The following is a 15,773-nucleotide window of genomic DNA, read 5'->3' on the forward strand; positions in this document are numbered from 1 at the left end:
ACACAGTGGCACCAGCACCAGGACAGCAGTGCCCTGGAAAAGGGATTCTATTCCATTCTATTCTATTCCAGCACCTCCCAGGATCCCCACACTGCTTTCACAGAATCCATTAGGTTGGAAAAGACCTCCAAGATCATCGAGTCCAACCTGTGACCGATGCTCACCTTGTCAACCAGAGCAGAGCACTGAGTGCCACGTCCAGTCATTCCTTCAACACTTCCAGGCATGGGGACTCCACCACCTTCAACCAACTTTAACCAACCACTTGCTTTAACCATTTGTTTTTATAAAAATCAGGCAAACACCCTGGAGCTTCCCACAGACACACCCCCCCCCCAGAAATCTGTCCCACAGGGATGGAGAGGAACATGTGGAGCAGGAAGGTGGCAGCACCCACCTTCTGCCCAGCACAGACACTGAGTTTCTCTCTCTCTTCCAGTACCCCCGGGTCCTTGGGAAGCTGCAGTCCCTGCTCCCCAAAAACATCCTGGCTCTTCACCTTGGCCCCAGCAGAAGCCACTGGAGGAGCTGGCAGTGCCGTGACCATCCCTGTGGTCTCATTCCTCATCCCAGAGCCCCACACCGAGCCTGTTTCCCAGTCTCTCTGGGAATAACAGCATGAGTTTGCATCTGACGCCTGACAGAGAGAGACAAACCCTCCCTGCAAACCCGGCTGCAGCCACCCCGTGCACAGCCTTCCCTTCCCAGCCACAGGCTGCTGCAGCAACAGGAATTAAAATAAAGATGAAAAACTCCTGTTTGGGTTGCAGTTTTATTTCCTGTTTCTAGAACTCCTTGTACAGCAGGACAAATCCCTAAATATTTCCAAGCATCCTGCATGCTCACGGCAAGCTCCCCCCAGCCACGGCCAGGCGGAGAAGGGATGACTAATTTTTTTAGCATAAGACGCTGCAGAGCGTCCTGTGAACAAGCTCAGTAAATTCCTGAGGCTCCCGGCAAGGACTCCGCCGCTCCTTGCGAAACTTCCCAGCTGGAACCTCACAGCCGAAAAGCCAGAAAACATCGTTCTCTTCCCTCCTCCAACAAACAGAGGTTGGGATTCCTTTCACGACAGTATTTGGACTTTTAATGTCAGTCCATATTTAGCAGGAGGGAAAAAAAGCCTCCCTTCCTTCCTGTCACATTTTCCACCCTCGATGACATCCAAGATGAGGAATAAGCAAGTGCTGGCCGAGGAGGGAGGACGCAGCTACTCGAGCGTGGGAGAGCCTGGAGCGGGGCAGCCCGGACCTTCCCATTTGGGATTCCCATTTGGGATGCACGGAGGCAGTGGCAGGGAGGGGAGAGAACACTCAGGGAGGGGACAGAGCCCTTGGGGAGGGGACAGAGCTCTCGGACCCCACGGCAAGGAGGGCGTCCCTCCAACGCTCCAGCTTGGAGCATCTCCCGGAGGGATGGTACAGGCAGGATCCAGGCCACGAGCTCCCAAGCTGGAATATCCCTCCTAAAACAAGCCTTTGGTCCCGGGCTCAGCCCAGAGCTGTAGACAGGGCTGTGGCCAGGCCGTAGGCCAGGTGGGTTCCACACTGACTGGATGCCCCAGTGTCCTGCGTGGGGGTGTCCACGGATCCAGGTAATCCCGTGGCAGGGAGGTGGGTGGGTGGTGGGAGGAGATCGTGGCAATGGTGGTTCTGGCCTGCAGCTCTGTTTCCTGTGTCACAGGTGGGTCCACAGCTTGGACCTGTGTTTGTCCCTGTGGGTGCAGCAGGGGAAGGGGCTGTAGGTCGCTGCAGAACCGTGGCTGGAAGTTCATAGAATCATGGAATGGTTTGGGTTGGAAGAGACCTTAAAGACCATCTCTTTCCAACCTTCCACTATCCCAGGTTGCTCCAAGCCCCGTCCAACCTGGCCTTGGATAGTTCCAGGGATGGGGCAGCCATGTGCCAGGGCCTCCCCACCCTCACAGGGAAGAATTTCTTCCCAATCCAATCTAAAACTACTCCCATTCAGTTTGAAGCCATTCCTCCTTGTCCTGTCACTCCAGGCCCTTGTAGTCCCTCTCCACTTCCTTGTCGGCTCCCTTCACGTACTGGAAGGCTACATTTAGATCACCCCAAAGCCTTCACCAGGCTGAACAATCGCAATTCTCCCAGTCTTTCCACGCAGCAGAGGTGCTCCATCCTGCTCGGATCAACTTGGTGGCCTCCTCTGGACTCGCTCCAACGGACCGAGTTCACACGCCCCGATCCGTGATCACTTCTAAAACCCACCGTTATTATTAACGAACACACACACGAATACACGTACAAACATACACTCAAACATTCAAACATTAAATCCCGCGCTGGGTAGGTGGGTGGGGGGTGACCCCCCCTCCGCCGCCGCGGCCACGCGTGGGTCGCGCCCCGCGCCCCTTCCCTCACCTCCACGCCACCCCCACATCCCCGTGCCCGCCCCGGTGGGCGGGGGGGGTCACCTGCGCTCCCCCCGCTCACCTGCGCTCCCCCCGCTCACCTGCGGCCGCTGCTCCCGCGCCGGCTCCCGCCCGAACGGCTGCGCTGCGAGGCCGCGGGGGCCGCCCGTAACCATGGAGGGCGCGGCGCGGGCGGGCGCGGGGGGTGCTCGGGGTGCAGGGGAGCGGGGTGCGAGGGAGGGGAAGGAGAGCGGGACGCCCCCGGCGCCCCTCGGGGCTCTCCCGGCGCTCAGCGGCGCCGCCGCCGCCGCCCGCCCGCTGCCGCCGCCATCGCGCGGCTCCGCGCAGGGGGCGTGGCCGGGGCGTGGCCGGGGCGTGGCCGGCTCGGGGAGTGACCGGTGGGTGTGGCCGAGGGGCGGGGCTGGTGGGCGTGGCCACATGGGACCCGCGGCGGGGCGGTGCTGCCCCCTGGCGGCGCGGAGGCGGTTCTGCACCCCCCCACACACACTCCCCGCGTCCCGCTTCCCAAAACTCCAATCGGGAATTTGTATCATGTTTTTGCTATATTTTTATGATACAATGATGATATGATATCTTGCAAACAATATAATAATATAACATAATACTATAAAAAATATCACAAAAATATGATACAAATAAAATAAAAAATTCTGATTCTGGGATTTTTATTATTTTTAATAATAAATATTTTTATTTTTATAATAAATTATATTATATTATATATATTATATTTAATATATATTTATATACATATATAATATATATAATATATATTATATATATTATATATTATATATTATAATAAATTATATTATTTTTATAATAAATTATTTTTAATAATAATTTTATTATTTTTAATAATAAAAATCCCAGAATCAGAATTTTTTATTTTATTTATATCGTGTTTTTGTGATATTATTTATTGTATTATGCTATATTATTATATTCTTTGCAAGATATTATATTATCATATTAGTTGCATTATTATATTAGTTGCATTGTTATAATAACAGTAATTACAACATACGATATTGTTAGATAATATATAGTATTAATATATAATACCAAATATTGTACATGATATAAAATATTAATTATAGTAATATATTTATCATTTAATATTATTCCATTTTTTACATTATAATAACAGTAATTGTACTGGTAATTACAATATACAACACTAACAGATCATATACAATATTCATATATCGTATATAATATTATACAATATATAAAATATTATTTATATTAATAGACTGATTATCTTATTCTATTATTTTTATAATATTATTTATATTGCTATGATAATAGTAGTTATAATAGTAATTACCAAATACAATATTAACAGATAACATACAATATTCATACATATTGTGTTTTATATATACTATTATACATAATATAAAATATTAATGATAGCCATATCTTTATTATTTTATATTCTTATATCATTGATATTGCATTATTTAATTTATTATATTATTTACATTGCTTTGATAATAGTAATTACAATCATTACCAAATACAATATTAACAGATAATATACAGTATTAATACACAATATATAATATCACATATAATATTACACATAATATAAAATATTAATGCTATTAATATATTTATTATTTTAGATTATTTTATTATTGATATTGCATTGCTTATTTCATTATAAGGTTTATATTGTTATAATAATAGTAATTATAATAGTAATTACCAAATACAATATTAATAGAGAATATACAATATTAATACATAACATATAATATTATAAATATAATATAATAAAATAAGGACATGAATATATTTATTATTTTATACAATTTTATTACTATTTTGCATTATTTATATTATTATATCATTTATATTATTATAATAATAGTAATTGTTATAGTAATTGCAATATGCAATATTAATAGAATGTATGCAATATTCCTACTTCATATATATTACACATGATATGAAATATTAATGATATTAATATAGTTCTTATTCTATATTGTTACAGTATTTATTTAATTTTATTTATATCACTGTAATAATAGTAATTATCATAGTAATTACAATATACAATGCAAATAGGTCTTATACAATATTCATATCTCATATGCAATAATAATATTAATATATTTATTGCTTTGTATTACTTATTATTTTTGTTATAAATAAGATGTTTTAGTAGGATATCACTTACCTTCCAGTACCTGAATGGGGACTGCAAGGAAGCTGGAGAGGGACTCTCTGTGAGGAGCTATAGTGATAGGACAAGGAGTAATGGGTACAGTTTGAAAGAGGGGGAATTTAGATTGAATATTAGGAAGAAGTTTTTTACTCTGGTAAGACACCAGAACAGGCTGCCCGGAGAGGCTGTGGATGCTCCAACTCTGGAAGTGTTCAAAGCCAGGTTGGATAAGGCCTTGGGCAACCTGGTCTGATGGAAGGTGTCCTTGTCCATGACAAAGGATGGAACTGGATGGTCTTTAAGGTACTTTCCAACCCTTAAAATTTCTATTATTCTAAGTACAAAAATTTACTAATTTACTGGGTGCAACTGAGTGGCCTTTGTTTTTCATGAGCTGAGTTTTGATTGTCATAAAGTCTCTTCTTATTTAGGAATAACCCAGAAATATATTCCTTTTTTTTGCAATTTAGAGTGAGGAAAGCTGGCTTTACTTAATTATAATCACAGTCTGGTTTGGCTTGGAAGGGACCTTAAAGATCATCCAGTTCCATGCCCTGCCATGGGCAGGGACACCTTCCACTAGCCCAGGTTGCTCCAAGCCCCATCCAACCTGGCATTGAGCACTTCCAGGGGTCCAGGGGCAGCCACAGCTTCTCTGGGCAACCTGTGCCAGGGCCTCACCACCCTCACAGAGAAGAATTTCTTTGTCTATGTTGCAGAGCTTATTATTTAAAATCTAAATAGTATTGGTATGTAGCCTATGCAGAACTCCCTAAATTTGTTCATGGAGTATGATATATCTGCTTGTGAAAACAGTGAGCTGGGTTTCAGTGATCACAGATATCGGAGATATTTGATCTGTAGATTGTTCATCTTCAAGGCTTGAAAAGGAAGGAAGTATTTACGGAATCCCAGGATGGGTCAGGTTGGAAGGGCCCACAGTGGCTCATCTGGTCCCACCTCCCTGCTCAGGAAGGGTCGTCCCAGAGCACACGGCACAGGATCGTGTCCAGATTGTTCTGGAATATCACCAGTGAGGAGACTCCACACCTTCTCTAGACAATCTGTTCCAGTGCTCTGCCACCCTCAACGTAAAGAAGTTCTTCCTTGTGTTGAGCTGAAACTTGTAGTGTTTTAGTTCATGGTCACTGTTCCTTGTCCTGTTGCTGGGCACCACCAAAAAGAGTCCAGCACCATCCTCTGACACTCCTTGGAGATATTAGTACGGATTGATGAGATCCTCTCAGTCTTGTCCTCTTCCTTTCTCTTTCCCTTTCCCCTTCCCCTTTCCCCTTTCCCTTCTCTTCCCTTCCCCTTCCTTTTCCCCTTTCACTTTCCTTCCCCTTCTTTTTCCCTTTCCTTTCCCCTTCCCTTTCCTCTTCCTCCTTCCCTTCCCCTTTCCCCTTCACTTCCTCTTCCCTCTTCCCTCTTCCCTTTTCCCTTTTCCCTTTTCCCTTTTCCCTTTTCCCTTTTCCCTTTTCCCTTCCCTTCCCTTCTCCTCTTCCTTTCCCTCTCCCTTTCCCTTCCCCTGACTAACCAGGCCCAGCTCCCTCAGCCTCTGTTCCCAAGACAGACTCTCCATTCCCTCAATCACCCCCGGCCCGCTCCAGGATCTCCGAGTCCCTCGCTGCCCTGAGGGGCCCGGAACTGCACACGCCCCGCTGTCAATCACGCCTGTCAATCACCGTGACGAGCGTATGCTCGGACCAATCAGCGACGGCCGCGACGCGCCGTGGGCGGGGCCGGAGTGGAGCCGGGCGGTGGCGGCGGCGGCGCAGGTGAGGGGGGGCCCTGAGGGCCGTGAGGGGAGCGGGCGGTGCACCGGGGCCGCTCCGACCCCCGCGGCCGCCACAGCCCCCTCAGAGACCCCCAGGGGGCTGTGCCAGGGGGATCTGCGAGCGGGGACCCTCCCGGGGCTTCCTCGGGGGGTGAAGGTCGCGCTGAGGGCGGGGGGGCCCCGCCGTGAGCGGGCCGCTATTCCCTGTGGGAATACGCCTTCCCCTTTGGCTTTTCATCGCCTGTGCGGGATTCCAGCCGTGTCCCCTGTGGCCTGTGATGGCCCTGTCGCCTGTCGTGACCCTGTCGCCAGGCCGGCCCCCAGCCCGGCGGGGTAGGTCCAGATAAACAGAGTGGGAATAAACACGGGCTGGGCGATGGCAGAAGGGAGCGAGGTTTGTGGAGGTGAAGCCGAGAACTGAACTTTAACCCGAGCGTTGTCTCTGTGCGTGTTTTCCGCACGGAATTTCCCCTGTCGGGAGGCTGAGTGCCCGTGCCAGGGATACGGGTGTCTGTGCCAGGGATACGGGTGTCTACGGAACAGCCCTGCTCCTGGAGACAACCCGAGCGTCACCAGCAGCCTCTGCTCACCTTAAGCTCTCTGTCTCTCTGTAGGTGCTGAGCCAGGATGGGTTTGGCCGAAGAAAAAGTGTACAGCCACATTATGAGGAACCTCAAGCATTTCGGGACTATCCATGTGGGGTCGCTGGCTGATTCCCTGACCTGCCTGGTCGATTCTGACAGAGTAATTTCCTACTTCCCCGAGCCCTGCCATGCTCCTTCCCCAAAGGGAACGTACAGCTGCCTTGCCCCTAAGCCAGAGCCTCTCTTAGAAGCCCTGTGTGTTTTTCCTAGGATGAACTCCACGCCCGGGAGGAGATGCGGGGCAGCCAAGCCACCGTGTTCAAGTTTTATCAGCTCCTGAGGTGCCGGAAGGACTGGGTGCAGGATCTCATCCAAGCCCTGCGCCACAACAACGCAGGACACCTGGCCGATGAGGTGCAGGAGGTGTATGACACCTGGAAACCCCGTACGTAGCCTCATCCTCCCTGGGTGCTGCCCTGGGAAGCTGGTGGAGGTGGGGACCCGAAACACATCACTGAGCAGTTGGTCTCTGTCCCTGCCTTGGTGTCTGAGGGGCTGGGGGTGTCTGACCATCCCTCACTATGGTAACATGTCTGAGGGTGATGGGGTCCTTCTTTGAAGGTGCCTGGGTTGGTGGTGGGCTGGAGTTCTCACCTGGAGGGAAGGTGAAGAGATGAGTGAAGGGGTACTGTGGGCTTGGCCACTATGGGCACATGCAGGGCTGCCTTGGCCCCATGCTCATCCTCTGCTTCCTCAGCTTTTCCAGCAGTGTTCCTGCTCATGATCCCCTTGACTCCTCCAGGTCCTTCAGCTCCCGCCGCTGACTCCTCCCTTCACAGCAATGCCCGTCCCGCTGCCTCCTCCATGAGTGCCCAGACACCGTCCCTGCGGCCGAATTCTGCTCCGGGAGCCCCTCTGGCTGAGCAGCCTCGCCGGGACCTGCCCGTTGGTGACCATCCACCCGTCCTGCCCAGTGCTGCCACCACCACGAGCACGGATCAGGAGGCCAGAATTCCAGTGCAGGAATCGGTGAGTGAGGCACATGTTGGATGGGGACTCAAAGGTCCCTTATGGACCTTTTGGTGGGGTGTGGGGAGCCCATGGTAGGGCCAGGCTTGTTCAGGGCCACCCCAGGCAGACTCTCGCTGCTGATCTCTGCTGCATCTGGTAACTTAGACGTTATATACGGCCTTGTAACTGCTCCCCCTCCTACCCTTCCTTTGTGGGGGGAGTGCAGGGTCTGCTTAATTAGTCCAGGCTCCCCTCCAGGCTCCCCCTCCCGCCTCCCCTCAGTGGGGGTGTGCAGTCTCCACTCTGTTAGTCCAGGCTCCTCTCCACAGCCCCGACCCTTATGTGAGATGTGGTGGGTGTCAATGAGATACCCCAGACTCCTTTCATCAGCAGCCTTGCGGGGGCCACTGCTCAGGGTTTGGGGTGCCCTGGTGATCCCAGATCCCTCTTACTCCAGTGATTTAACACAGCTCATTTCCTTCCAGCTCCCCAAAAAACTCCTGGAGCAAGAGAGTCTCCAGCCATCTCCACCTGGGAGCACAGTCCATGTTGGAGCGAGCGGAGAGGGACACCTCTCCCACCCTGGTGATACCACGCAGGGGTCAGTGGGGACCCCCAGGGTGGCCAGTGTGTCCGTGCCATCGGCCGTTCCCCTGGAGCAGGGCCGGGACTGGCTGAGCCGCCGGCCGGTGTGTGTGGACAACGGGTGTTTTGGGAATGCCAACCACCTGCACCGCGGGGCACCGGGCCTGGCGCTGGGCAGGGCTCTTCCAGCAAGGGAGCCCAGTGCCACTCACAGCCCCGAGCAGCCCCGCAACGAGCCCGAAGAGCACTCGGACGAATCCACAGAATTTCCTGCTCGTGGTGTGGGGCAGCAGCCCCCAAACTCACTGCCAGAAAAGCAACCTGTGCTGAGCTCTGAGCCCCCGAGCAGCTTCGTGGATGTGCGCAGCCCCCTCCTCATACAGGAGCAGTTTGATGCAGAGAAGAAGCGGGTCCAGATGCTGCAAGAGCACGGAGGGGATGGAGGTGGGTTTCCTTCCTGGCAGAGCCATGCCATGTAGCCACTGGGAAGCAGGAGGTGCTGCTGAAAGCCCCTCACTGCAGGAAAGAAATTAGGATGCTGGAGTGTGTTCAGAGAAGGGAATGGAGCTGGGGAGGGGTCTGGAGCACAAGTCTGATGAGGATCGGCTGAGGGAGCTGGGGGGGCTCAGCCTGGAGAAAAGGAGGCTCAGGAGGGACCTTCTGGCTCTGCAGCTCCCTGACAGGAGGGTGGAGCCAGGTAGGCATCAGGCTTTGCTCGACAGAACAAGAGGAAATGGCCTTGAGTTGTGCCAGGGAGGTTTAGGCTGGATATTAGGAAAAATTTCTTGACGGAAGGGGTTATCAAACATTGGAGCAAGCTGCCCAGGGTGGTGGTGGAATCACCATCCCTGGAGAGATTTAGAAGACATGTAGGTGTGGCACTTGGGGACGTGGGTTAGTGGACCTGGCATTGCTGGGTTAAGGGTTGGAACAGAATAGAACAGAACAGACTGTTTGATTGGGAATGAAGGATCATCTCACCCAACTGCATTTTAATTGTTTCTGTCAGTGGGGCAACTTTGGGGTGTGAAACTTCTCCCCCTCCCTTAGTCTGCAGAGATATTTGTGTTCTGTGTCTGGGGGAATTTTAGCATCTCCTGCATCCCTTGCCTACAGGGGCTTCATAGAATAGAGTGAAGCTCTGCCCTCCCCTCCGGGGTCTCGGGAGAGAGGGACACCCCTATCCCTCCCAGCCTGTTCCCCTCCACCGTGTGGGATCAGCACTTCCTGGGTGGGAGGACGTGGAGCTCAGATCCCACAGGAGCCTTAAAAACCTCTGTCTCCCTCGATGCTCCCCAACCCTGCAGCCCACCCTGGGTGAGTTACCTGCAGCTGCCAGGAGAGTTTGGATGCCATGGCAGATCCAGAGCACTGTGTCCTGCTCCCTGTGTGACCCCCTCAGCTTGGGGACTGTCCTGTCACAGTGTCCTTGAAGAACAGCAAAACTCGCCTTTTAGGCCTCCTGGTTAACACAATATGCTTTGTTTTCTCTCCGACAGACACTTCCATGGGAACAACCACCCTGGTTGCTACCCCTGTGCCCAGAGGCACTTCCCCGTCCTATGACACCTCTGTGAAATCTGTACCAGAGAAGAAACTGCCCACTGGGAACAGAGCTGGCAGCACCTACTCCGTGCCGACGGAGAAAGTAGGTGACCTTCCCTCTTGCCACGTTCATTTCATCCAGGTTCTTGTGAACTCCCCCTGGCTGGGAGATTTTCTACTGCAGTGTCACATTTTGAGCTGGTGGCGAGTTTATTCTGGGATTTTTTCCTCCCACTGTGTTCATGTTCCCATCCAGATGCAGCATTTTGCAGCGTAAGAGAAGGAAGCCAAGCTCTGTTGGGCTTTGACTCCTTATTTCCCCTCCCTGACTTGCCAGTCAGTCTCCTGCTTTCCACCCCTCTCCTCACTGCCTGGCTCCTCTTCTTTCCTTCCGATATCTCCCCTGAATCTGAAAGGTTCCCTGGAGCCCCAGCACCTCCCTGCTCCACTCACACTCCCAGCCTTGGGAGTTACCTGTGACCCAGCCTCGCTGTTGGTGGCAGGAAATGTGGGGGCCGAGCGCTGAGCTGAGTTTGTCCTGTGATGTGTGTGCCCAAAACCAGGCCAATGCGAGATTCCCACGGCACCCACCCCCTGTCCTTGTCTCCCAAAGGTGTTCCCAGCCTCGGCAGCCCCTCTCCTAGGCCCAGCTGTGGTGGGAAGCTCCGAAGGCACGGCTGGGAGATCGGCCTCCCGGGTGAGCTCTGGCACGAGCATCTGGGCTCCACCCTGCAGCAACGCAGAGGAGGATGTGGAGCTCAGCAAGCCGGGCGTCCTCGTCTCCGTTGCTTCGGGGGACACAGAGGTGCCTGGCAGATGCTCAGGCTCTCAGGGGCCCAGCAACCCCAATTCTGCCACCTCCGACAGCCTCGGCCTCAGCAGCGACCCAATCCTAGTGAGCAGGGATAGCTTGGAAGGAGCATTCTCCAGGGGCTCCTCGGCTCCAGTGGCTCGTGCAGACCCCGGGGGACAGGAGGCAGCTGGAGCAAGCAGAGACTCCCGTTCCACTCCGAGCTGGGACAGCACCTCCCTGGGCACCCATGAGGTCCATGTGGATCATTACCCCAGCGTCCAGCTTGGAGCCGGCAATGATGGAGTCGGTCCGCTCGGAAGCTCTCCGGATTTCGACTCCAGCAGTGGCTGTGGCGCTGCCACCAGCTCATCTCAGGCCAAGGTCCCCGCGGGGGACAGCAATGGCCCGTCCCTGCCGTACATCCTCCCGGCCGTGGGCATCGCTGTCATCTCCGCCGTGGCATTCCTGGTGTACACTCGGCTCCAGAAGTAGCAGCCGGGATGTCACACAGCCGGGACGATTCCTCTGGCAACAGGATTCTGGCCAACATGTTTGAAGCCTGAAGAGCAGCGGGGGAATGGTAGGGGTGTGGTTAAATCTCTTTCCGCAAGGTTCTGCTGGAAGAGGCCTTGGTACAGGATGCTGTTGGGTTTGGATCTGTTCCATCCAATTTCCCAGCCATCTTCTTTTTACACCCATGGAGAGGGTCTCTCTCCAGGGCAATCCCTTGAGTCAGAAAAGTCCTTGTGGCAATTCTCCACGTCTTCCTTGTTCGGTCCCAGGAGGCCCCAGGGAAGCATGCACTGGTGATCCAAAGGGTGACCCCCTGGGTGCCTTTGGGCAGCGCAGCCAGGAGCGGTTTTGCAGATATCCTGTAACATTGGAGCTGGTTTTCTTGGCTCTGCTCCTCTCGACTTGAAAACATTCCTGAGGATTGGTGCAGGAGCCTTCACCAGGTGTCTCATGTTCAGTTTGCCTTACTTGGTATCTCTGGCTCTGCCAGGCACCTTTGAGGGGCTCTGCAGCTCCTGGGATCCCTCCATGCGGCACTGACCATGGGGATAAACAGGAAGGTCAGGAGAGAGCCGCATCTAACCAGTGTTCCCGAGGATGGGCCTCCTTGCACCCCCTCCAGGCAGGGAGTCGGGGTTCTACTTTAAGAGGAATGTTTCAGGCAATGCCAGCATTAAGCAGACTTGGTCCTACACAGGGTTGTAGGGTGTCTTTGATCTTTAAGCTGGATTTTGGGAACGTGGCTGGAAGGGTGGATGGAGTTCTCACCCTTCCTGATACCTGCTGCTATGGTATAGGAATATAGGAACCTTGTGCCCAGGCTGGGACACAAACAGGATCAATTGCACACTGCAGGGAGGCCATACAGGGGTCTGAGGTGCTCTGGGCCCAGGGAGACATTCCAGCACCTTCCAGTGCCTTAAGGGGCTCCACGAGAGCTGGAGAGGGACTTTGGACAAAGGGCCTGGAGGGACAGGACAAGGGGAAATGGCTTCCCACTGCCAGAGGGCAGGGATAGATGGGATATTGGGCAGAAATTCTTGGTTTTGATGGTGGTGAGGCACTGGCTGGAACAGGTTGCCCAGAGAAGCTGTGGCTGCCCCATCCCTGGAAGTGTTCATGGCCAGATTGAATGGAGCTTGGAGCAACCTGGAGCAACACTCCTAGTTTAGGTTGTTGCTTCTTCCCTGCTCTTCTGTGTTACAGAACCACAGAATGGTTTGGGTTGGAAGGGACCTTAAAGACAATCTCATTCCAACCCCCTGCCATGGGCAGGGACACCATCTTCCACTAGCCCAGGTTGCTCCAAGCCCTGTCCAACCTGGCCTTGGACACTTCCAGAGATGGGCCAACCAGCCAAGCCTCTCTGGGCAGCTTGTGCCAGTGCCTCACCACCTTCACAGGGAAGAATTTGTTCCCAATATCCCATCTATCCCTGCCCTCTGGCACTGGGAAGCCATTCCCCCTTGTCCTGTCCCTCCATCCCTTGTCCCAGGTCCCTCTCCAGCTCTCCTGGAGCCCCTTTAGGCCCTGCAAGGGGCTGGAAGGTCTCTCTGGGGCCTTCTCTTCTCCAGGGGAACCCCCCCCAGCTCTCCCAGCCTGGCTCCAGAGCAGAGGGGCTCCAGCCCTGGCAGCATCTGCAGGGCCTCCTCTGGACTCTCTCCAGCAGCTCCACATCCTTGTGCTGTTGTTCCCAGGGCTGGAGGCAGCTCTGCAGGGGGGAGGGTCTCACCTGAGTGGGGCAGAGGGACAGAATCCCCTCCCTCAAACCCATGTGTCCAGTAACTTGTCCTGAATTCCTGCTGTCAGCACAGCTTTTCAAAATCCATCCTTCCTGCTGGCAGGGAGCAGGAGGGAGGTCATCTCCCTGGAGCCTGACTGCCAACTGCAGCCTTTGTGCCCAGAGCTGGGCCTGCGGTGGGAAGAGTCCATCAGCTCTCTGATGGAATGGCTGCTTCTCCCCCCTAACGCTTTCCCTGTGCCCAAAAATCCAAGAAGTGCCTCCATAAGCCACTAAGGACAATAAATACATGCAGAGAGGTGTTGATTCCGGTGTGATGGGGCTGCTCTCCCAGGAGAACTCGAGATGTTCTTTCCTTGCTCAGCGCCCGGCGCTGTACCCATGAGAGGACGGAACAGTCCTTATAAACAGTCAGCCAGGAGTGGGAATGTGGGGGCTGCTCTCCCTGTTTAAGACAACAGGGTTATCATTCCCTAAAAAGAGGGGACACCTGCCTTCTCCACACTTCATGGTACATCCATGAGATTCCAACCAGCAGCATCCATACCAAGGCTGTCTTCTCTGACGCTTTACTTGCCTGCAAAATTCTTCCCGTGTTTTTCCATATTTTATAGCAACAGCTTCTCTGCTTTGCCTTTTGATGTCAAATTTCTCCTGTGAAACAGCTGGTTTGTCACCACCTCAGACCAGGGAGAAGCACACATTTGGATTTCTGCTGTGAAGTGCCAGGATTTTTACAGTTGTTACGTAGCACTTTAAAGCCCCACGGGGCAGGAGATGGAGCAGGAGGGAGCTGTGTCCCTGCACATCTTTTACTAACAGGACAAAAGGCCTTTTACTAACTGTAATAAATTGGTTTGACGCTTCACACCCGACTTCTGTGAGTTTGTGAGATGAGGAGCAGGAGGGGATGCTCCGAAGGGCTCTGCTGGCAGTGACACAGAGAGACTGAGGACACTGGTGTCAGGAAGAGGTGACAGGATTTGGGGACAGATTCCAGACCTCGTTTTGGAGCAAGCATGGGTCCTGTTCCAGAGGATGCCCACCACAGCAAGTCCTCCTGTTGGTGGTTGGATGCCCAGGATGAAGACAGGGAAGGTGGTTCCCGAGGCAGCTGAGCTGTGGAAGTCAGGGTACCTGGCCCTGGCTCACGCCTGTGTCCCTTTTGGGGACAAACAGGAAGCTTTTGGGACAGAACAGACCTTTCCATGCCCTTTCCATGCCCTTTCCATGCCCTTTCCACGCCCTTTCCACACTGCCTTTTCCACAGGAGGCCCCCGAGGGCTCTGCTGTGGCACTCCATGAACTCCCCTCGCTTTCCCAGCTTTCCTGCTTTCCCAGCTCCAGCTCTTACAGCCCAGGTATGTGAAACACGGTCAAAATACTCAGAGCTTTGGGCAGTGGAGCTCAGCCAGTCCCTTTTCCACCCAAATGAAGGCAATGCTGTTCTAAAGGAGGTTATTTGTGTTCAGAGAGCTCATCCTTTGCATCCTACCGGTGCCAACACCATTTATCCCCTTCCTCCGCTCAGCCAAAAGGATATTAAAATACACCAACTAAATCTGACCGATCCCTTTGTCCCGTTTCCACCCTGGCGATCAGAATTCAGAGAATTCTCAGGGAAATCACCCCACCTTTGTGGGAGGTCGGTGGCTGATCCCTCTGGTATCGAGTTAATGCCTGAGGATTGCGGTGAGCTGGGATTACCCCGGGGCAAGTGAGGAGCACTGCAGGTCGCTGGGCTGCAGTGCCAGACTTGGCCACACTCCGGGTGTGCCAGACAACAATTAACATTCCACCTGGGAACCTCTGTCCTGTTACAACCGGGAGACTCTTTTCCTCTTGGATTTCCGTCCTTGTTGGTCATTGCTTACCCTCCTCTTCATGGTCACCTCAGTTTTTCTGCTGCCTGGGTGTTTCCTGCTGTGGTTGATAAATGTGGGGTCAGGGTCTGAAGAGCGGGATGCACAGTATTGGAATTATGTTGGGATATAATGAGGCACTGTGGATTGTGAGATAACAGGGAGAAACTCTTCCTTGTAAGGGTGGTGAGGCCCTGGCACAGGTTGCTCCGAGAAGCTGTGGTTGCCCCTGGATCCCTGGAAGTGTCCAAGGCTGGGTTGGATGGGGCTTGGAGCAACCAGGGATAGTGGAAGGTGCCTGTGCCCATGGCAGGGGGTTGGAATGGGGTTCAGGCCATGGTGGGTGTCAGACCCCCCGCATCTGTATTTGTCTCGTCATCTGAATATGCAAATCATATTCAAATCACCCCCTGCGCGCGGCCGAGCCCAGCTGGGCCTACTGCGGATCTTCCCCTCGGCCCCCGCGTTGCCATAGTTACCGGGCATGTCAATCACCGCGCCTTCTCCCGCCCCGACCAGGCAGCGCCCTCACTCATTGGACCGATGCCGTGCCAATCTCGTCCCAAAGGGAGCCCATAGGCCAGCGCTGCCGCATATCGACCCGCCCCCGCTGGCGCACGCTTCCCATTGGACAGCCGCACTTGTCACTATACGCGGCCGAGCGCGGGGTGCTCCGAAGCCGCCCCATTCCCGTCTCCCATTGGCGGAGCCGCCTGTCGCTCCGCGCGGCAGGGGGCGCAGATTGGCGGGCGCCTCACGGGGTGTCCCGCCCCGCGGGGCAGCGCTGC

The 15,773-nt window shown here is 52.8% G+C and overlaps 2 protein-coding genes across 3 annotated transcripts in view; one reads left to right on the forward strand and one right to left on the reverse strand.

Moving 5' to 3' along the window:
* Positions 1-2,683, reverse strand: part of PTPRA (protein tyrosine phosphatase receptor type A) — a 117,862-nt gene extending 115,179 nt beyond the window's left edge. Inside the window, exon 1 of the mRNA XM_027712659.2 lies at positions 2,476-2,683. The gene's annotated coding sequence lies outside the window, so the exon portion shown is untranslated. The remainder of the gene's footprint in view (positions 1-2,475) is intronic.
* A 3,611-nt stretch (positions 2,684-6,294) lies between these two features.
* MAVS (mitochondrial antiviral signaling protein) lies at positions 6,295-12,639 on the forward strand. 2 transcript variants are annotated; one of them, XM_027712689.2, is made up of 7 exons: positions 6,295-6,352; positions 6,966-7,095; positions 7,206-7,380; positions 7,738-7,964; positions 8,432-8,975; positions 10,031-10,179; positions 10,690-12,639. In XM_027712689.2, the coding sequence occupies exons 2-7, from the start codon at positions 6,979-6,981 to the stop codon at positions 11,359-11,361; spliced, it is 1,884 nt and encodes a 627-aa protein (XP_027568490.2). In that variant the 5' UTR covers positions 6,295-6,352; positions 6,966-6,978; the 3' UTR covers positions 11,362-12,639. The 2 variants fall into 2 exon arrangements, with proteins under 2 accessions (XP_027568490.2, XP_027568491.2); XM_027712690.2 differs by lacking the exon at positions 6,295-6,352 and adding an exon at positions 6,399-6,684.
* The last annotated feature ends 3,134 nt before the right edge of the window (positions 12,640-15,773 follow it).

Source organism: Pipra filicauda, unplaced genomic scaffold, assembly GCF_003945595.2.
Source record: "Pipra filicauda isolate LSUMZ 115617 unplaced genomic scaffold, ASM394559v2 scaffold422_size665910_pilon, whole genome shotgun sequence".
Lineage (NCBI taxonomy): Eukaryota > Metazoa > Chordata > Aves > Passeriformes > Pipridae > Pipra > Pipra filicauda.

Bases quoted from the DNA above. Each gene is read 5' to 3' on its own strand.
- MAVS (XM_027712689.2), top strand. From the start codon at position 6,979: ATGGGTTTGGCCGAAGAAAAAGTGTACAGCCACATTATGAGGAACCTC. The intron at 7,381-7,737 runs GTACGTAGCCTC...TGACTCCTCCAG, and splicing joins GTATGACACCTGGAAACCCC to GTCCTTCAGCTCCCGCCGCT. The intron at 10,180-10,689 runs GTAGGTGACCTT...TGTCTCCCAAAG, and splicing joins ACTCCGTGCCGACGGAGAAA to GTGTTCCCAGCCTCGGCAGC.